This window comes from Triturus cristatus, chromosome 10, assembly GCF_964204655.1.
Source record: "Triturus cristatus chromosome 10, aTriCri1.1, whole genome shotgun sequence".
NCBI classification, from domain to species: Eukaryota; Metazoa; Chordata; class Amphibia; order Caudata; family Salamandridae; genus Triturus; species Triturus cristatus.
The window spans coordinates 840,371,937-840,393,965 of NC_140593.1; the positions used below are offsets into that span (position 1 = coordinate 840,371,937).

Sequence of the window (22,029 nt, forward strand, 5' to 3'; positions counted from 1 at the left end):
AATGCCGCATCCATTCCTGCTCCTGTCACCTGTCTGACTCTGTGGGGCGCAGGTGCTCTTCACCAGTTTTGGAACATTCTTACCGTTTGCTGGGATGTCTCTGCTCGGTCCTGTATGTCCTGCTTGCATTTTGGATTCATGGACCATCTTCCCCCTAGGTACTTTTTCTATTTGACAATGGCCATTTCAGGCCCATGTTAGGAGCATAGTTTACTTACTAACCTTTTTAATTCGAGCCTAGACAGCGCTTGTGCTGTCTTTTTGAGACATGCTGGGAACACTTTGTGGGCTTATAGTCCGCCCATTGCTTTTTTTTTGTTTCTTTCAGTGTCCATTAAAAATCCTTTCTTCCAAGAGGTTAACCTTTCCAATTTGTCCCCACTTTTTGTCGATGGTTCACTCCCATGGAGCAGCGCCCCATTACTTGTAGCCTTCCACTTGTCTTATTTTAGTTACTACCTCAGGATTTATTTATTTTTTCCATTTGGAAGAAACACTTCACACAAACGTTCGTGTTTTGAGTAGCAGCAAGCTTTTCTGCCAACAGAAAGGTTCAACTTGGTCTTATCTTGTCACATTTGCTGTTCATATAAAGATCGAGTTCAAATGTCAGAGGCTGTTTCCACGAATGCGCCTGTTTCCTTTTGACTATCTTTTGACCATCTGCCCCAGTTTAATTATAGTGTGTGATGCCAGGGGTTTTCATTGCACCAAACTTTTAAATAGAACATAAGTTGTTAAAAAAAGTTTTGCATCATCTCTCATATGGTGATGTACTGCATCAGCACTGGCAATTTGTACCTTGTTCTGTAACATCTTACATGTTTTGAAAGTGTACCAACTGATCTTGTGTGCGCTTGCCTAAATGCACGCCTGTGTGTACTGTTTGCAGATTGTAGATTGTAGATTGTACGTGTTGCTTCTGAAAATTATTTTAACATCCTAGCCCTGGAATGAAAATATATTGTTTTGGAGATGTTCCATTAAGTGCGAGCACCCATCATTAATCCGCCCTCCCGTTTACCACCCCCACCGATTGCCAAAGACAATAGCTCACCCATGAGCGTGACCTATTGGCTTTGCCAATGCTTGTTTACTTTTATGTAACAGACCCAGTGGAATCACTAATTTGGCAACTCTCTAAGAGGTGAGTCTCGGCCACTTGTATTTTTGGCCCACTACCATGCTGGATCTTTCATGAGCGGTTCACATTCTCTTTGTAATTTCTCTTTTTCTCATAGGGGCTCTAAAAGCCCTTCTGTACTGCGAGTACTTTTACCATATACTATATATCTATTCCATGTGTAATCTTCTCACTATTCCTATTCTCTTTCCATCTCAGCAGGAATCTCGGGCTCAACTGTATCAAGGAGTGTCCTGATGATGATCCGCTTTTTTCTGAGGGATCGAAATATCGGCTTCATACTCTGACCCTTTTCTATATTGTTTATTGACTGAGAATGGCCCGTGCTATTCTTGCCTATTAGATACATACCATTATCACTTGTGTGTATCAGGGTTGCGAGAGTGCCAAGCACATGTGTTTCACCCACACCCACTGCGCCGCTGGATATTGGTTTTTACTAATAAATATGTTCACGTTTGCTGTTTTGAAAAAATAACCATTTGGTTGGCAGCATTGTTAAATTTCTGTGTCAAAGGGGCATGTTATTTCTATATCCGAACGGCGCCAGTACGGAGCTGCACGGTGCTACCCAGCGGTTAGCAGAGGTACTGTCCAAAAGTTTCTAGATCCAGTCTGACGCCTGGAGAATATTCAAAAGGTGAGGAATCTGAGGCGAATAGGCCACGTTATAACGCATGCGTTTAGAATGCATGCCATTACAAGGCGGTCATTACAACGACCGCGTTGTTACATCGCATACCATTACAACGCAAGTCATTACAACGACTTGCTGTAGGGGCGCTGGATGTTGGAATAGTATAATTTACTATTCCAACTCCAATCTGTGCGAGAGCAGGGAATATGTTGGATTTAATCGTCTAACGTTTACCATCTGAGGCTAGAAGTCTATCAAAAGGAATAATTTCAAAGCTCTGGGAATGTCAACACGTGTAAGGTTTCCTCAGCTAAAGAAGAATGGTGGTGTGCCTCGACAACAAACAATTATTATCTATTTTAAGTGAAATTTCATAGGGATTCTGAAATAAACCAATAACCTTCTGAAGAACAGCGTTGTCCTTGTGGAAGACTACGAGTGTCCTTTGATTCTTCTGGCAGAGGAACGTATGGTTTGCGCCATGTGTTAAAATAATTTTCCTAAACATGGTCTGCTAAAATTTATTTTCCAAAATATCTAACAAATTCCTTGTTTTTCTTATGTATCCTGTTCTTTTGACTAACAGATTCTGATCTCTACAGCTCCTTAACAAATCATTTCACACTAAGACTTGTGCCCTAAGGGTTTGTAGATTTTTGGCCCTTGAAGAGCTGTACTTCTAATGAGCATGGAGACATACAAATTCAATCTACTAAAATATCTCTCAGAGAACAGGTTTCTCAGGGAGTGTAAACTTCAACGGCCAACAAGTAAGAGCAGTATGTATCATGGCAGGAACAGGGTCCCTTTTACTACAAAATAGGTAATGAACATAAAGATTCCATTTAGGAAAGTTTGTAAAGACCTTGAAGTGAGGCTGTCTGGTGACGTTCTTTCTAACTGGGTATTATTGGAGATTTCCAGATGTGTCTATGCTAACTTTTTAGGAACCAAATCGTTAACTTTAGCAACAGATGCGTTCAAGAATCAATACTCTTTGTTGGGCAAGGGATATGAACTCTACAGAAGCATCATACTTTTCTGCCACAGAAGCCCCATGGACAATACATGCAAGACCAAAACAGAGCAATTAGAATCATCCTAGAATTCAGGACCTCTAAAGATTCAGATGAATAAAAAAAAAGGAGGAGAGGCATACTATTCTCCTTTTCAACAAAGACTTACACAATAATCACTTTAGCTGGCTAGGAAAATGGTGTATAGCAATGTCCACTTCAGTACTTTTATATATATATATATATGTACAGAATACCCAACAGCTACATATTCTAGTTTCAAACATCTAATGTTAAATGGTGTATCAGGAGACTATTTCTCTACTTTAGTAACTTTAGTATGTAGACCTCTAAGGAGGCATGCCTACCAGTCTGTATAGACTGGATGCAGGTCAACTCTGCCAATAAAGTATGCAGACACATGTACAGGGCAGTTTTGTATGAGATACTCTGTCTAACAGTGCATAAGCAGGGTCATAGAGCTGTGGAACTGTTCTCTGCTACACTGACCAGCATAACATATGGTAGGCTGGACTTCAAATATTTACTTACATCAATATTGAGGTGCTTGAATCAGAAAATCATGATTTTGTCATTTGGCTCATCTGGATTTAGCCTCCAAAGGCTGATCATACGCAGACACATTTCAACAAAAGATGACTTACTGAGCGGGTGAGCCTACAGAGTTGAAGTCAGTATTGCTGCGATGTTATACTAATGCAGACGGTAAGCTGTATAAATGTTAATTCATGATAACAGTAAGCTAGATGGAAGAACGGGTGACAGCAGGGTAACAGTGTTTACGTAGGTTGGATATATCTAGCAGGGTGATAAATGGTGCTGTTCGAGTGTAGCAGCATTACCTGAGGTACGGTGTAGGGTGATGGGTTCATGAATTCAGTGACGTCCATCAAGCAGTCTCTCTCATCCTGGGACACATGTATGGACTGGATTGGAGGAAACCTTGGGTAGGCATCTCGAAAATCTTTTAGCATGAGCCGCTTGTGAGTTTGGCCCAGATTCGCCCTTTCCACAAAAACCTGAGCAAAGAAACAAAACAATCATTTACAAAATTACATAAAGAAAAGCTCTTTCTGAACCTGAGAGTTCAAGCAACCATGGACATGTTTCTAAATAGATGCTATGAAACGAGTCTGGAGCAGGTGGCTGAACTACTGAGGAGTTGCATGGCCGCATAGTTTGAAGAGAGTTTCTCCTCAATGAGTGGTTTCTACCAGCAAATTCTACATAATATATTAGAGAAAGCCCCGAAAACAGTTCCAGACAGTACCAGACAATCATCTCCATTAAGAGACGTCCACTACCCCCAGAGAACAATTCTCCAGCATCACAGCTGCTGCCTGAGTAAGCAACATAGCAGCATGAGGTTGTTGATGGAGACTATGGGGTTGGGTTAATATCAGACACAATGAGCCACTGCTCAATAATTTTAATTCTTTTCAAAGGGGAAGAGACAATAATGAGTCATAATAACGACCAAATATTGTCCATTACTCTTAGGTGAAGAAACAGCATAAAGTAAACAATTGCGTTCAAGTTGCAAACAAATGAATTCAAGTTGATTAATTTGACTAACATTCAAGTTGATTAAAGTGGAATTGTTGACACAGGAACAAAACAAAAAGCCCAACAGAGTATTGAATCCATGGAAGATTCAAAAATAAAAATTTCAAAAGCAGTGTTTTGAAAGGTAAATATAATATAAACGTACAACTTGAATAATCCAAATAAAAGAGCTCATTTCATAAACGTGACCAATGAAATGCAGACAAATCGCAAAATAACATTAGTCAGCCTGTATTCAGGAACAAAAAAACAGAAACTCATGGATGGGAATTGCAGAATCAATCATTCATTTACTGACAGGAACCAACCATATGTGAAACAATCTTGTTTTTGCCCCATTGGACTGTTAACTACTCGTCCACATAATAGGTTATGCATATTTGTTCGGCACGCATATCATCCGGTAGTTGAACCTGGCACCGCTACACAGGAACATAAGCAAACTGGATGTATTTCAGCCTTATTGGGCCTCACTGTTGAAGAGGCGCTAGAATTCATATGAGAGAGCATGTCACAGGACCCCTTCATAGCATACCCAAGCTTCTTAGGGCAATTACCTGTGAAGAGCAAAAACTGATGTATGGAAACGCTTGAACGAATTGCAATCAACGATAAATACACTAGGCACATTGTATTCAATCTTTTTTTTCTCCCTGTGCTATTACAGACAAGAACTAACCATATGCAAATAGGTCTTGGGCTTATTGAGGGGAGGTGCATAACAGTACATAGTAGTCTATCTCTATTATGCGGATTTGCCTCTCTCTGTATACAATAGTAGTGAGCACCGAACTGATGAAATGTAATATGAGGGACAGTGACTCAGTAATTGCTATTGTTGAGAATAATTCACGGACTCCATTAGTGACGCCACCAACAGAAGAACACTGTTCAAGAAAATCCAGCACTGTATCAACTCACTGCAGGATCCACCTATTCCTCACACCACAGGAAGATGCAATGCCACCAACCTCTTCTTCAGTGAAAAAATACAGAAGTTTAGACAGCACATCAATGACACCAAGCCTGCTTCATTTTCTACACCCACCCCTTCCTGTAGAATCCCACAATGGTCAGCATCTCTAGCCCTATCTTTCCCACATCTCACTGACACACTCAACTCCCTCAAAGCTACTTCTTATCAAGAGGATGTCTTAACATTGTCCTTCATCAAAGCTCTTTGGGGACAATCTCGTACCCTGCTTACTATTGTCAATGCCTCCCTCACTTAAGGCATCTTCCCAGAACCTCTTAAAACAGGCCAGAAGCTCCCATTCCTAAAGAAATATAGCCCAGATCCTGATGACATTGCTAGTTAGCGGCCCTTCATTCACCTACCATTCATCGGCAAGATATTTGAAAGTCTATGTTCAACTCCAAGATCACATCATCTTCTGCATGACTACCGGACTGGCTTCAGATCACTCACCAGCACAGAGACTGCTACCTTACACAATACTGACAATGCCCTCTTAACCACGGAGAAGGATGACCACTGCCTTGTCACGTGGTCAGTATTGGCCAGGTTAGAAACGCTACCATTTAATGCTCATGTTTCTTAAGTTCCCTTCTCATTGGATGACACTTACCCACAGGTAAGGAGGAGTTAGACCACCCAGTCAGGGATTTGGCAGATCACCCACCCTAGGCTAGACCAGGTTAGGGAGAGCTAGGTAGGAGTGCACCGTACACCGTACTTGTATGCCCGCCTATATATTCACTGTCTTAGGGCAATAGTTGAAATGTTAATCTTTTTCACTATTTTTGTAACGCTAATTAGTCTGATCTGTTTAACTATTATCGTAGGACACATTTTATTCAAGAATCACAATGCTTCAATAAATATTGAAATGTCTTGCTGAGTATTTCTTGTGTTTTGCATTAGGTATGCATGAGAGGCTAAGAATAACTGTTCAAGATCTGTTACCACAATTTCCTTGGGGGATCTGAATCGTCATGTTCTGAGGTTGCACACACATTTGTTACCCAGTAAGGTTAGGAGTGCAGATGTTGCACTGTGGGCTAGGCTAGCAGGGAGAACGCCTGCAGGCCTAGGGCTTTTTCAAGGCTTGAGGTAAGTTGCAAGAACTAAGCAAACAGAAAAAAATTATCTCACTTGGTTCTAAACGTGTGTTCATCATGAGCGCAGTTTTGGATTCAGAGTTGGATCTGATACTAAGGACAAAGTGTTCTGGTCAATGAACGACCAATCCTCAAGTGGAATTCGGGTACATGATCCAAGGAAGGAATCACGTTCGCTAGGAAATAATCCCTGTTTTAGCACCTGTCTGCCCTATTGCCAGGACACAGAATCCAAAACTGAACTCAGGATAAACACGTTTAGCATCTTGTAGGACGGATTTTTCCTATTTGCTCGGTTCTTATGGTGAAACACTTGTTGGCTGGTAATTGGGATAAATAAACCAACAAACATCCTTAACTGAATGATCTGTAATGAGTTCTTGTCATTAACCAAAAAATAGGTTATGGTTAAGGCATCCACCATGCTTATTAGCCTGTATTTGTCATCTAAGAAATAACATAAACTGACCTTGTGTTTGAGAAGCACAATGAGCTGTGATCGCAAGATTAATCCACACAGTCTTGATGGCTGGAAATAAAAAAAGCACAATTACATAGATCATCATACAAACCTCTAACAACTTCTCAAGTGATCCAGCAACACACCGTACTTAAGAGCTCAGAGACGCAATAAAAATGCATTTATCTATATTGCTTTCAGGATGAACACTTTCCACATGCGTTTTTTCTGCCATTGTATGTTCCAGCATATTGATTGCCATGACTGTTTCTTTTAGGACCAAAGATTGCCATTAGAGAAGCTCCCAAACCATTATCTAACCACATACAGCAGGATGTGATTCAGAGCATGCATTCAGTCTCATCCCTCAATTGGATATAAACTTTAACACAATCAGGTTGTGGATGCAATCCTTCCACAGGAACTTTAAGGCTTACAAAGTGCTTGAAGATATCCCCCTTTTAGCTTGTCCTTGCTCAAAATAAGGAAGAAGTAATAAATAAAACTTTACTCTGCCCATGAAGCACATTCTGTTCTGTCCATGGATCAAAAATGAACTAAAGTTTGTGAACAAAATGGGAAGTTGGCGAGGTTGCTTGACATTTTGAGATCTTACAGAAAAAAGATTTTAACTGGAAGAAATAAAACTGTTTACGTCTTCTAAGCATCTACTGATCTGAAAGCACAACACAAGCGTGAAGAAATCTGAATAGCTTTCTTACGACTGGGATCCAGTCTGATAGAACTGGATTCCTGCAGCAGATTTCAAACAGGTAGTCAACCCAGCAGATTTCAAACAGGTAGTCTACTTAACAGATTGTAATCTATTTAAGAACAGAGAGCTTCCATTATGACTAAGAAAAGGTCTGCAAGTTTGTGCACTAATCCTTTTTTTCTACTGATCTGTCTAACAGGTGGAAAGGCTGCAAGTGCTTTTCTCTGGAAGGTCTGAATAAATCTTAAAATCTGTCTGCCAAAGTCATTTATTTCAGAAAACAGTGAAAACTTACAACAACAAAAAATGATGGCCCTTTGCTTTATGTGTGTTAACCCTTCACACTAAGTCAGCGGGCTTGTCTTCTAAAAGTCCTCTTGAGAGTTACTCCATTCTTCATGGACATTTGAATCCTTTAAAGTTTCCATATTTTAAAATTTAGAGCACATTGTTAGGCGACAAATAAAACCATACTAAGACCAATCCACAACAATCTCAAACTCAACACATACACTCTAAAAATTCTAGCTTCTGATAAATCCAGAGAGGACTCGGAATCCACTAACAAGTAGTTTAGTCAGGAAATTGCTGAGCAGAAACAGACCAATTGGAACTTGGAACAGCAATGGTAAACGCCATATAATGAGAAGTATAAAAATGCCATCAGGGGATGCAAAAAGGTTTGTTTCCTCAAATCTGTATGTGGCCCCCAATTAAATGAAGAAAATGCTCAATTATTTTCAGGATCTGTCTCACAAAGACACCCTAAAAGTTCTGTGCCCAAACAACGCTGCAAAGACCTTCCCAAGTTCCTGGAGAGTAAAATTATTCCAATCGGTGACTAACAGTCCAAACAGCTTTGCTACCCCTCCAATTTCACCTCCTTCATGACAATCCATTTTCACCCCTTTTAAACGTTTGGAAATTTGAGGGTATAAACCGGGCCCTCAAAACAATCAACCAACTCTATTGTTGACCCTTGTTCTGTAAGAGACAACTATCATGAAAAATGCCACACTTTTCTCCAGAATTGTTCCTGGCCCTATAAAACAAGTTATCATCAAACACACTGGAAAAAAAAATCTGCAGACCCAAAAACACTGTTAACAACCAGCCTTTCTCCAAACTCCCTTATCTCATGAAAAGTGAGGCGACGAGACCAATTCCATCTTATGTAGAATGAAATCACTTTCTCCATATGAAGCACGAGCTCCTTCTGCTTCAACGATTATCTAATTGCTCCCATACTCCTTGACATTTCTGCTGCTTAAGATAGTCAGCCACACAATACTGCTGAAAAGACAGGCAAATTGAGCCAAGAAGGTTGCCAAGAAGGTGAAGCTCCAGCTTCCCACCCCCTGTGTAATCACCACCAGAAAACATTGCCCTGAAATCATCAGTAATTTTTTTTTAAAAAGAGTACTTCTCCCAAGGATTTTCTTTCATTTTGTCTGCAAAAGTTGATTTTTATTTGGTACCAAAATTGTTGGGGCAAACTGTTGCATGTACTTTAATGTGCCTATTAGTGGACCGTACTATCGTCATTTTTTTGGTGAAAACTATTGGCTCACCCAAAGCCAATGTGCATTTGATCTGTTGGATTATTTTTTTTCTTTCTTACAGGTAGTCAACTTTTAAAGTCTGATAAATAAGACATTTTGACCCCAGACCTACACCTGTTGCTACCACATAACCCTCTATCTTTCCTGTCTGGACATCATATTGAAATGGTCACAGCTCCTCTTTCCCCTTCCACCAACTCCTCCAAACATCTAACTCCGGGAATCCAACTTAGGTGTCTAGAAGAAGGGCAGAAAGGTTAAAGGCAGCTTTTATGCTTTGGCCTCTCACAGACTGGAAACAGTCTACAAAACCTCTACTTGTTTCTCTCATATCCATGTCTCTTCTGAGCTCTTCCTCCAATCATTACTTATGTTTAACCAACCAATTATCCTACAGTATCACCATGTTGCAGACTATCACGGTCACCTTGTAACACCAACTCCAATAAAAATGCCTTCACATTATTTCTGAGTGAGCCCACAGCTGTGAATGCTATTTCCTGGGGCAGCGCCCTACATCACCTGGGTTACAAGTAGTTTCATGTACACTATAAATATACTTGTGGTCGCCTTCTGGCTACTCTGCCTGTAGTTGGGCCTCTGTGACTCATGATAACCTCCATATGACATATTAACTGGCTCCTTAAAGCACCTGACATGTAGTTGCAGATAGGTAATTATTTCGATTTTAACACGCTTTGCAGCACTTCATATTTGAGCACAGCACCGTCACCACACAAAACTTCATGCGCCTCACCCAACTCCTCCCTAAGTGCCCATTCTACAACCAATACATTTTTCAACCATGCACTTCAAGGGGATGCCCAGGTACCAAATGCAAACCTGAGCGCTTTGTAAACCCTTCGGGGGATAAAACGGTTGTACTGAAATGGGTCCAAACATTCTCACAAACCAAAGAGTAAGAATGTAATTCATTGAATCAACCAGACATCTTGTAGCATTCCTAGAGGATCCCACATTCTGCAAATTATTTGTAATATCTTTAAATGCCACCTGGCACAGTTTCTTGAGCTCTACTAGGTGAACTTTCAAATTTATGCCAAGGACGAGACACAACCCCACGTAAGCTTGGAAAAGTGTCTGGGGAATCCAAACAACATTAACTTGTGCTAGGACTGGGCGTTAAAGGAAAGCTTGAGTTTGCTATGCATGAATGGTGCACAGACCGAAAACCTAATACTCTGTTATTATGAGCCCCATTCACTACCCTATGAATGGTCCCCAGAATATGGAACTCCTAAACATGCAAGACAGGCGTAAAGCTCAGAAAAATGCACACATAAAAGAGAAGAGCCATAAAACAACTGTCTGTGGGCCCACATCATGATACCTTTAGAAGCAAGGACCAAACCTGGCTACCATGAGGTCGGATGAAAATGGCAAAAAAAAAAGCATGAGCCAATCTCCAAAAAGAAAACAACTGGCTGAGAGAAAAGAAAATCCCAGAAAAACTTGTTGGTTCAAGGACTATATGAAGCACTCTACACTCGATAGCTTTACCTGGGGGTAGAAATGTCTTCTCCTCTGCTCCCTAAGCAAGGTGGGTCTTGTTACTATCACATGCAATCTTGATAGTGGAGCAGCATGCAGGAAAGTGGACATTCAACACCACAGACGCAAAGCAGATTACCCAATGTCGTCTCCATTTAGTTCCAGTAATGAGACAACTAGGCATGAATATTCTTATGAAGAACCTATTCCTCCTAAAAAAAGAGGCGATCCATCCTTAGCAAAAGTGGAAAATTAAAGAACATAGAAAGAAACGTAATGAAGGTAAGTGACAACCCTCTTTGAATAGTTTGCTGTAAATGTAACACTTGCTCCAGTTCTAAAATGAATGTCTCCTTACTGAGAAGTGGAAGAATAGGAGAAGTTGAGCAATGTGAATCAAAGTTTCACCCAACAGGAGAAAATCTTCCAGAGATCAACCACTACAGAGTTATTCCACTGAAAGTATTGATTGAAACTCCTCCAGATGAAGCAACCCTGTAAAACAGTGATACAAGTAAGTTTGAATGAATTGTGGCCAATACTGGAACCATGAGTCATGCCATCTTGTAAATAAACGCCACCTTCTGAAATAGTGGAATCCTACCCCGAGAACTTCAAGGCACTCACCAATAACCCAGTTACTAATTAGAGGTGTTGGATGAAACCTGAAAGTGAGGATATCAAGAGGGTGAACTTTGTAAGGACATTAAGTGATAAAGCCACACCAAACAGAAGTACTGTAAGTTGAAAATCAACGATACCCGGTACATGGGTCTGCAGGACTAAAGAATGAAAAACACATTCTGAAGGGCCAACAGGACAAACCTAGACTACCGGACTAAAGCATCTGTGTCAGTAATTAACCTAAGATAAAGGAAAGCACGGAATTCTGCCATCCATTATTTTCCATTCCTCTCAGGAAGTGACAACCCCCTAGAGGACAGCCTGCTATGAGCTGCTGATGGCCGGATAGAAAACAAAGTTAATCATACTATAACCAAAGAAGAATTCCCATACACAACCAAACACCAAAGCGGAATGGAAGATTAACTAATAAAGAACTTTTGGACATTTAAAAGTTGAATGGAATCAATGATTCATGGACTTGTTCACATGATAAGCTGTAATAATTTATAACCGATATACATTTGGTGTTTATATAATTACTTGACTGTTGTATGTCAGTACTTGTTTGTTTTTTTTGGGACAAATGTATGGAGGTGCCTCTTAAACTGTGGTGTATATTGTAATTATAATACTAGTGGCATTTTACTACTAGGTAGGATAGTTGTGCAAACCAATGAAGGATCGAGCCTAGCTACAGACAGATGCCTTGCTATGGCTCAGCTCTAGGTTGTCTCGGATTCTCAAGGCTAAAATGAACAGAGCTTTCAAGAGTCTTCTGCCTGCCATCGACACTCTAATGGCATGCATCTAGAATTAAATGAAAAGCATTAACCTTTGATGCACAACAGGAGAGAGCAGGAGCTACCCCTCTTAAGGGAGAATTGCTCAATGGAAAACTAAACAACATGGGATCACTCCTGGCTTCGGTGCTTGGCCAAATTGTGTGAGTCCTAGGTGAATACTGTGTTTCACCAAGCCTCCTTTTTCTTCATTATCATATTTGAGAGCACCTCAGGGTGTGCTCTGAACAAAAACATCTTGGATTTGATTTATTAGATTATAATGTTGCTCGGTATATAATAAGAATCTATACCCATGACAACCAACTTTATTGTTCGTTTACTAATAGCATTGTCAAGCCGTTCATGAATGTCACTAAGTTCATATTCACTTGAAATAAATGCCTCTCACTGCAGTGATATAATCTCATGTACTAAGGGGAAATGCTTCTGCATGCAAAAGAAATATACTTTGTTTAATTTTGAAGAGAATATCATTTTTACGTAATGCTTTTTGCACAACTTGAATAGCAAACATTTTCAGGGCTTGGCTCATATGCAACTATGTTGGTTCGCCCACCTGTACTGGATAGTTCAGTTTCTTAAAAATAAACTCTGTAAACATCTTTAACTACTCAAAACAGTTACTTTGCCGATGTGTTCTCTCAAGGGGAATCACCATCTGTGCCACAGCCCAAAAGCATTTGATTAGTGCACTAGCAGACATGTGGCATGGGATGCATGAAGAACAAGGTTCCCACAGAAGAAAAACCTATTTCACACAGTCTCAATCCACTGTGATTCTCAACTTTATTGAGAGGATGGAAAAGAGCAAGAATATTGTCTGTAGATATAAAGGTCCCAAAGTACCAGACCTTAAGGTGACTGATGTCAGGACATAAATGTTGGATCATCAGGAGTCGGGCGAGCAACAAGCAAGGTTGTAGTAGATCTTAACCCAAATTGTCAACATAGGGCTGGAGGGGGAGTCCGGGGCGGGGAGGGACGGGGGGGGGGGGGGGAAGGGGGGAAAGGGGGTGGAGTGCTTGTTAAAAGGAAACAAGTGCTCAGTTATAAAACCCAGGGCTGAAGGATTTCAGTCAATACCTCATCTTAATCTCTGCAAATAGCAAACATATTTCAAGGATGACATATTTCAAAGAACCACCTTAAAAGAATGAATGTCCTCCACAGGAAGCTCAGAGCAACATTTAGAGACCGCCTGTACACAGAAGTCCTGAAACGGTGCCTAATCAAAGGCAGCAGGATGTTGAAGGTCAGCCTACCCCATGCATTCTATTCTACAGTGACAAAACCTGCTCTGTCTCTAGATAACTTTGAAAAAAGATCGAAACACAGCATTGTGGATGAAGTACGTTTTGGCACTAATTCCAAAACAATCAGCAAGGCATTTGGTGGCAAAGGAGGAGCTTTCATTGTCAGGATGCCATCAATGGGGGTAGATCATAATCAGGGACATCTTAAGGATTTGGGGGGCCCTGGGCCAAACATATTTTGGGGGCCCCTGTTCAGGACACCTTTGAATTTATGATCTAATTTGAGCCCTTGTTTCCCACGCAGTTTCCGCTTCCTCAGCTGCGCTAGCGATCCAGTCTGCATCATAGACATTAGCCTATATATTCCCGATGTAAATGGACATGTGCAGCTTACAGGTGTAGGATTCAGGGTTTCCTGCCCTGCTACTACGTTTTTAATACTTTTTTAAATTGTATATGTGTGGCTGAATTACTCTGTGCTTTTTAACAATGCCTCCTACCTATGCGCCCTTGCACTTTACTTGATTCTGCTTGCCAACCCCTCCTTAGCTGCTCCGATTCACATTTCGGTTTTCCTCCAGTCCTGGTCCGCTGCTGCTGATACGCCGATTGTGTGGAGGGCTGGGGCTACTATCGGGCTACTCACTTCCGCCCACGCAGTTTCCACTTCCTCAGCTGTGCTAGCGATCCAGTTTGTATCATAGGCATCAGCCTATATATTCCCGATGCTAACGGATGCGCGCAGCTGATAGCTGTAGGATTTAGTGTTCCCTGCCCTGCTACTAGGTTATTACTTTATTACTTTAAATTGTATATGTCTGGCTGAATTACTCTGCGCTTTTTAACAATTTCTCCTACCTATGCGCACTTGCACTTTACTTGATTCTGCTTGCCTACACCTCCTTAGCTGCTTCAATTCGCATCTCGCTTTTCCTCCAGTCCTGGTCCGCCGTGGCTGATACGCCGATTGTGCGGAGGGCCGGGGCTACTATCGAGCTCCTCACTTATGCCTATGAAGTTTCCGCTTCCTCAGCTGCGTTGGCGATCCAGTTTGCATCATAGGCATTAGTCTATATATTCCCGATGCAAACGGACGCGCTAAGTGGACGTGCACAGCGGGCGCGCCGCTGGCGCCGAAGGTAAGCCTGTCTGCGCCCGGAGGCATTCAGCGCAGGCCATGCTGCCCAGTTCCCCTCCGGTGAGTTTCTTCCACTATATTGCAATAGGGAAAAACTGCTTAGCCTTAGGCGGCTACCATTATGTCACTGTACAGCCGCTGATCCGAGGTTGGAGGTAGACTTTCGATGCAATAAGTGCAACTGGACTCTCCTCCAGCCCAGGAAACTCGCACCCAATATCCTCCCACGCAACAATAAGTGTAAAAACAATAAGAAAACAGAGGACTTAAAGGCCACCCTTTTAAATTGTCACTCTATACAAAAGCATGAACCATACATTTATGGCCTACTTTGAGACTAACAGTCTGATCTTTTATTTCTCACTGAGACCTGTCTGTCTGAAGCCTCCAACCCTACTATCACCTCGGCCATCCCTACGGGTTATAACATTCTTAGGAGGCACCGATCGAATGGGAAGGAGGGAGGTGTTGCCATAATTTACAATAAAAAACTAGACTGCTTAGGCTTCTGCTGTACCTTATCCCCCCCATCATAGCATAGCTGGATTTCTGATTTACAGACCTCCCAGTGCTATTGGAAATGTTATTACTACGCTTAATACAGCCTTCTACCTTAGTTCTAATAGCAAATTTCACCTCTTGGATCCTCCATCTTTACTAGCTTTCCCTGAGTTTCAGCTTGAAGAGTCACTGACCCCTCTCCAAAGCATTAAGTCTGGCTCTCCTACTGACCCATCTTCAGGGAATATCTTGAACCTATTAGCTCCCACCATAATACCCACAGTAAACCCGCTGTTTAATGCTTCTCTCTCCTCAGGCAACATGCAGAAATTATGGAAGAATGTTAAGATTCTTCAATTGATAAAAAAGGCTAACGCCAAACCGACGGACCCTGCCAACTACAGGCCAATCTCCCTTCTTCCGACCCTCTCCAGAGTACTAGAGAAGCATGTAAACAAGGCCCTCCAAAAACACATTGAAGATGGGAAGCTCCTTCATGAGTCCCAATCCGGTTATAGGGCTAACTAGAGTATGGAGTCCGCTCTGCTGGAAGTGACTGAATTTCTCAAGGGTAAGCTGGACCAGGGAGGCAAGACTGTTCTGATACTGCTCGATACGTCGGCGGCCTTCGATATGGTCTCACATGAGAGGCTCCTGGAGAGACTTGCTAACATCGGTCTGGGGGGGGACCGCCTTAACATGGATGTCATCCTTCTTGGCAAATAGATCTCAGGACATCTGGCTCCCCCCTTTCTCATCCCCAGTTCCGGCCATGAAGTAGGTGTCCCTCAGGGCTCCATTCTCAGTCCTACCCTTTTTAATATATATCTATCCCCCTTGTATTTCTGGTAGAGGAAGAGGGCGCCAAAATTGGTTCCTATGCTGATGGCACTCAGCTGATTTTTATGTGTGAAAAAGGGACCGACTTTGACAGGGCAATGATTAGGTCTTGCCTCACAAAGGTTTTTAACTGGCTTAACCCCTTCAGTGCCCATGACGAGCTGGACTCGTCATGGGCCGCGGTTGCGCTGTGCCCATGACGAGTCCAGCTCGTCATAGACCCCGCCCGCTAATGCAACGGCCGGCACAGGGCGGGGAAAGGGGCGGGCACTGAAGGGGTTAAGATCAATCAGCTGAAGTGCAATCCTGACAAAACTGAAGTTGTTTTCTTTGGTAATCCATAAACGCCTGACTGGAGTGCTTGGTGGCCAAAAGATCTGCCGCCCCGCCCGCTGAAAAGGAGAAAGTCAAAAACGTAGGAATTGTCATAGACAAGACACTCTCCATGTGCTTTCAAATCCAAAATCTAAATGGCACTTGCTTTGGCATACTCTGGATGCTAAAAAAAACTCCTGCCACTGTTACCGCTTGAGAGCAGAAAGATCGTGGTGCAGACTCTGGTGACATCAAAGCTTGACTATGTCAACAGCTTGTACCTCTGTCTTCCCAAATCCCTTATCCAGCGCCTACAATACGCGGCGGCCAGAGCCATCCTGAGACCTAAACCCAGATCTAGTATGACCCCTATTCTTAAGTCTCTCCGCATAAAAGAACGGATCGGCTTCAAAGCGATGACCATCTTCTTTAAAGCTTTCCATGGCTTAGGGGCCGGCTACATAAATAAGCGCGTTAATCGCTACACAACAGCTAGACCCCTAAATTCTTCCAATGCCAACCTGGCCATCATGCCTAAAATATGCAGTGCCCGCATTGGAGGGAGATCCCACGGCTTTCTAGGCCCAAAATTGTGGAATAGCCTCCCTGAGTCTCTGAGACTAACCACATACCTACTCTCTTTCATGAAAGAACTTAAAAACCTGGCTTTTTGATAACTGATGGGTCTTTTACGCATGTTTTCCTCCCACTGTCATGCGCCAGGACACTCTAGTCTGAGTAGCTGCGTGCTTTATTAAATACACAATTTCATTTCATTAGGTCCCTGACAGTGCAAAGGAAAACTCATCCAAATTCTAAGCGCCTTATTTATGAGGCTTTGCTTCACTTTTAATGCCGCTGGTGCGTCACTTTTTGTGACGCACCGGCAGCATAAAATATGTGCAATGTTACGCCCTATTTACAAAGTGACGCATCTAGGCAGATGCTTCACTTTGTAAACCCCTGCACTGCATTATACATGCGCCAGGCATAATGTATGCAGGGTGGGTGTTGCCCCGCAAAATGCCTCGTAAAAGTGGTGCATTGAAATCTATGAGAACTCAGTGCGCCACTTCTAGGACACCATTGCGTCAATAACTTACACCTGCCACACCCAGCAGGCATAAGACTGATGCAGGCCCTTTCACATGGGGCTTGCCCCATGTGAAAGGACACATTGCTGGAGTTGCGTCTATTTTCAGCCACACCCCAGCAATGCATCACTTTTGCGCATACAGATTCGTCAGAAATACTGACATATCTGTAACTCCTTGCGACATGATGCGTCGTACAGTAAATATGACACATCCATCATGTCGCAACGAGGGAGCACTAAGAAGTGACGCATCCCTGTTTTCACACAGCGATGCATCACTTCTCATAAATAAAGCCCTGAATGTGTTTACATCTAATATTCAGGGATAGTTATGTGTGTTTTCAATATTGTAACACAGCAGCAATATTACTACAAATAATCTCTGTGACGCCCTCCCATTTCTTATATGTTAGGCCTTGTTTTGATCTAAAATAAACGTTTTTTATGTATATTGCATGAAACATAAACACACAATTTCTCTGCAAAATGGCTGTACTAGACTCTCACACATCAGGTACATAAGAAATAAATAAACGGAAAACAGAATTTAAAACAAACTGTTTAGGAAATATTCAAGGTCATTAGGGCAAAACTCTGGAGAATGGAGCTGACTGTCAGGGGGCCCCCTGAAAGGCTGGGGCCCTGGGCCAGAGCCCACTTTGCCCATGCATTAAAACGTCTCTGATCATAATGTGTGTAGAAAGTGTCAGCAGGGGCACATTTGAACGTCCCACAGGTGCCTCGGGCCACAAAGGCGCATCTGAGGGAGCTGGAGGAAGATAGAAAACAGCCAATTAAGCTTTGGTGAGCACTGCCACTTTAGTGGGGTCAGTGCCAGGAGTTAAAAGAGGAAGGTGCGGTCTGGCAGCATCAGATGCCGAACCAGAACAGAGCTGGGCATTGGTACCGGGCTCAGGCCGAAGTCAGGCAACATGCCTGCTGACCAGAACTGCAACCAGGCGCAAAGTCAAGAGTAAGAAGAATTGCCCTTTCAACACATACTCCTTAAACTTGGTGGAGGAATACTTCACTAGTAACTAAACTGTCCTCCTGTACCAGTAAAAAAACGGGATCTTAACAGAAAACAACTCCATTGCTCCACGAGGTTGACAAAACATTCCACCCTACCCTTCTAGACAGCCATCGAATCCAAGAAGCTACAACCAAAAGGACACCGGGATGCATGCGCATGATCCATATCCCAAAGGCAGACACCAACAGAGTCAAAAAAGGACCTCCGAGAGTAACAGGAATTACATGTATGAGATCCTGACCTCATGTAGGATGTTTTCCCTAAAGACACCACCAAATATTTTAATTTATTAAACAAAGTTCTAGTGGGTAGCAGCTCTACATCTATGCAAAAGCACCCTCAGGTCGACTGGGTGGTGCCAAATGCAATTCTGCGATGTCACATGTTGTGAGGCACATAACTCATGGTTGCAGGAGTGCTATTTCAACTTTTATAGATCCAGTCTGGTATCTGGGACATTCATCTGGTCAGGAATCGGAAGGTAGAAGTATACATCAAAACTCTTTTTCATAGACACGGAGTATGTCTGATTCTCTACAAGTACTTGTATAAAAGTGGAGTAGTCTCTTCCATAGGCAAGGAGCCAGTCTTATGAATAGGAACTTATGAAAAGTGCTTGCAGCCTCCCCATCCCTCTGGGTGAAGTCCCCGACTTGAAACAGAAGAAGAATAGAAGTCGTAATCTTATGAAAATTCATCAGTGGACCCAAGAAGGTTTGGTAGGTCTATGAAGGAAGCTGGGGTGTCACACATGCACACAATGGGTCAAGAGACTGTCCATATACAGCAGACAGGTCAGAGTTTACTGAGCAAGCCTTGTAGATCTCCTCAGGGATAAAATCTATGGAACCTCCAAGAGGAAGACAAAGTTACTTACAGTGTGTGGGAATGTAGGCTACCCAGAAATAAAGTTTAAAATCATTAATCAGGAAATTTAGTTAAGGCTATTTTACGTCCTTGCACAACCAAAATATCTCAATCAAAGTTCTCAGCAGACTATGTAGAGACACTCAAAAATATCAACTAGCAACAGTTACATGATTACCAAATTAGTTTGTCTGTAGCTCAACAATTTAAGCAGAATGAAATGCATCGTATAGAATAGCATTTATATATCAGCATGTTGATGAAGAATCTGTAGAAGGACAGACTCACAGGTTTGTTCTCCACTACAGGAAAACCATTGTGGTTGGATGATGTGTCGCTAAGGATATCCACAATGATTCCCACTTTCTCCATCCTCTTCAGACAGGTGACTGGTGCGCTCATCACCTCCCTAAAAGAAGCAAAGGGTATCTAAATGATGACAGGAGCATGACAGTAGATATACATCAACAAATCTGAATCTACACAGCAGGAAGCAGATGTCGCAAGTGTACTAATACAAGAGGGTACTGACAGACATGTATAGTACTCCAAGTGAAGCTAGCCTATTCCTTTATACCTAAACGTGTATGCATCTTCTACCAGCACTCCTGCCTTTCTCCCTTTCTCCATACCCATCCGTAAACGTCCACCCATGTTGTCAAAATCTGCTCCAATGTAATTCTTGTACTATATAAAGCTTTCTGTAGCCCGACTTGGTCCCTACGTCTGCCACCTTTGAATTGTTCTAGCCTTCTGTAGAGGAAATTAAAGACTATGTAAGTAGTGCTATGTCAGATAAATGTTCATCAGTCTATAAGTAACTAAGGTACAGCATGCTATGAAAAAGAAAAAGTGCAGTGCTTATCCTCTGTTCCTCTTGATTAGCGACTAAACAGGAAGGGACAAAAGTATTCTCTTTAACTTGGTAAGCAGCAAAAGAATAAGTCAATATATTAGCCTGTCAATTTTCTACATCACCAACTAAAGTAATGAAAGCAACCTGCATTAGTGCATAGTTCCCCTTGTTTCTCACCAAATACGTATACAGTGAAAATCTCGAAATAAAAAAATAAAAAGACAAACAATAAGCTAGAAATAAAAATAAATTGTAACTAATATAGCCCCATATAAAGTCCAGGGTAAAATCACAGGGTAAAAGAACCAGATGTGCAAATCAAACAAAGTGAGGAGGTACCGAAGCAGTCCCAGATTAAAAGGGGTGCGGGGAAGAGAGGAGGACATATTGGAAGTACTGGGGAAACCTTACTATGTGTAAACATGAAAAATGTAAACATTAACCTACCAAACACAAATTTGAACCTCTAAATAAATCAACATTACTATTATTGTGATTCAAGGCACTACATTAAAAATGTTCACTCTGATTCCATTAACCTTGCCAAGGGTCAAGCTTACATGCTGAGCCGTGATTACATTAAGAACTCAACTACCCAACACTGTCAACCAAGAAGTTCTACCAAGGATGAAGTCACAGCAGTAACAAGGACCTAAAACGCCTGTATAGGACAATCTGGCAAAGGGGACTAGTCCATAAAGTAAAGGATTCAATCCCAGTTGCATGTGTAGAAGTCCTACCAAACTGATATATTGACAGTAAAGTCAAACTATTTCCCTACTAGGTCAGTTTTCACCTATTATATACAATTTGCCTCAAGTATGTACATTCATTAGAGCTATCATTTAAAACAATTCAAATTCATAACTGTGCGTGAACTGGGCCACTTAACTAACCATTCTAAAGCAGAAGTGAGTGTTCTCAGTTTTTACCTGGAGGTGAGGGAGTGTGATGTCACGGGTGCTTCCCAGTGCAGAAATGGAACACTCTGGAGCTGGATGTGAATGTCGTACAGACCCTGGAATGTGTAAAGAATGAAAACATTTCTCAAAGCATTAGACAATATTTTCCTTAAAAACACTCAGTCACAGAGTACAGAGAAGGTTGATAAATCTTAAATAATTCAGACAACACAGCTTTAACATCTTATACAAATCTTAGAAATATGGACTGCAGTAGACAGCAGAAATAGACTACGTGTTTAACAAATCTTTTAAGACAGATCTATAGTATATATTACAGATTACAGACAGAGCCTTACACTGTACATCCATTGCTAAGATTTTATAATTCTTAGTGGGACACCCAGTTAATACTAAAGTGATCGTGCATGTGATGCACACAATACAAGCTCTGGCCACCCGACTGCAGTTACCTCTGAGATCACAAAGGTTAGTCTTGCATGGTAAACAAATAAACCATCTTTAAAGCGGTCAACTATTGGAAAACACAAGACAGTAACAGTAAATCAGTCCTGTACTGAATAAGTAACTAAGTTACCCTTGAGTGGCATGGCTATTTACTAGTGAAATGGCATGATCCATTGTTCTAAATCCAATTCACCAGACGACTTCAGATTAGTGCCTCACAACATCCTTCAAGCACAAACAATGAATGTCTTACCTCAATAAAATAATCCCCAACAATTTTAGCTGTCATCAGGACCAGCATGATTGGGAAGCCATAGGTGACATTGCTGGTGGCTTCAACCATAATGACAGTCAGACTCAGTGTCATCCTCACAATACCACCTGAATAAAAGAGGGAGTATGTCATCACAGGCAGCCTCCGATTTGAAGTACAAAGACAATCAGTTTAGGAAGATGGTTGGAGATGGCAGAGAAAAGTCCCCTGCTGTGCAACTTTCAAAGCAAATCTAATCCACATACAATTTAAAGGAGACGCTGCACCCAAATGGTTCTCATTGGATGTCAACCACCATATGCAATCTAATTCATCCACTTGTTGTTGTGCCTGCAATGGAG

General features: G+C 41.9%; 1 protein-coding gene across 1 annotated transcript in view; it reads right to left on the bottom strand.

Annotated features, from left to right (window-relative positions):
* Positions 1-22,029, bottom strand: part of CLCN7 (Cl-/H+ antiporter 7) — a 236,207-nt gene that overhangs the window by 14,319 nt on the left and 199,859 nt on the right. The window contains exons 19-23 of the mRNA XM_085628470.1: positions 21,668-21,795; positions 20,977-21,062; positions 19,477-19,597; positions 6,936-6,995; positions 3,661-3,837 (exon numbers count right to left, since the gene is read on the bottom strand). Coding sequence (XP_085484596.1) covers positions 3,661-3,837; positions 6,936-6,995; positions 19,477-19,597; positions 20,977-21,062; positions 21,668-21,795 — 572 coding nt within the window. The remainder of the gene's footprint in view (positions 1-3,660; positions 3,838-6,935; positions 6,996-19,476; positions 19,598-20,976; positions 21,063-21,667; positions 21,796-22,029) is intronic.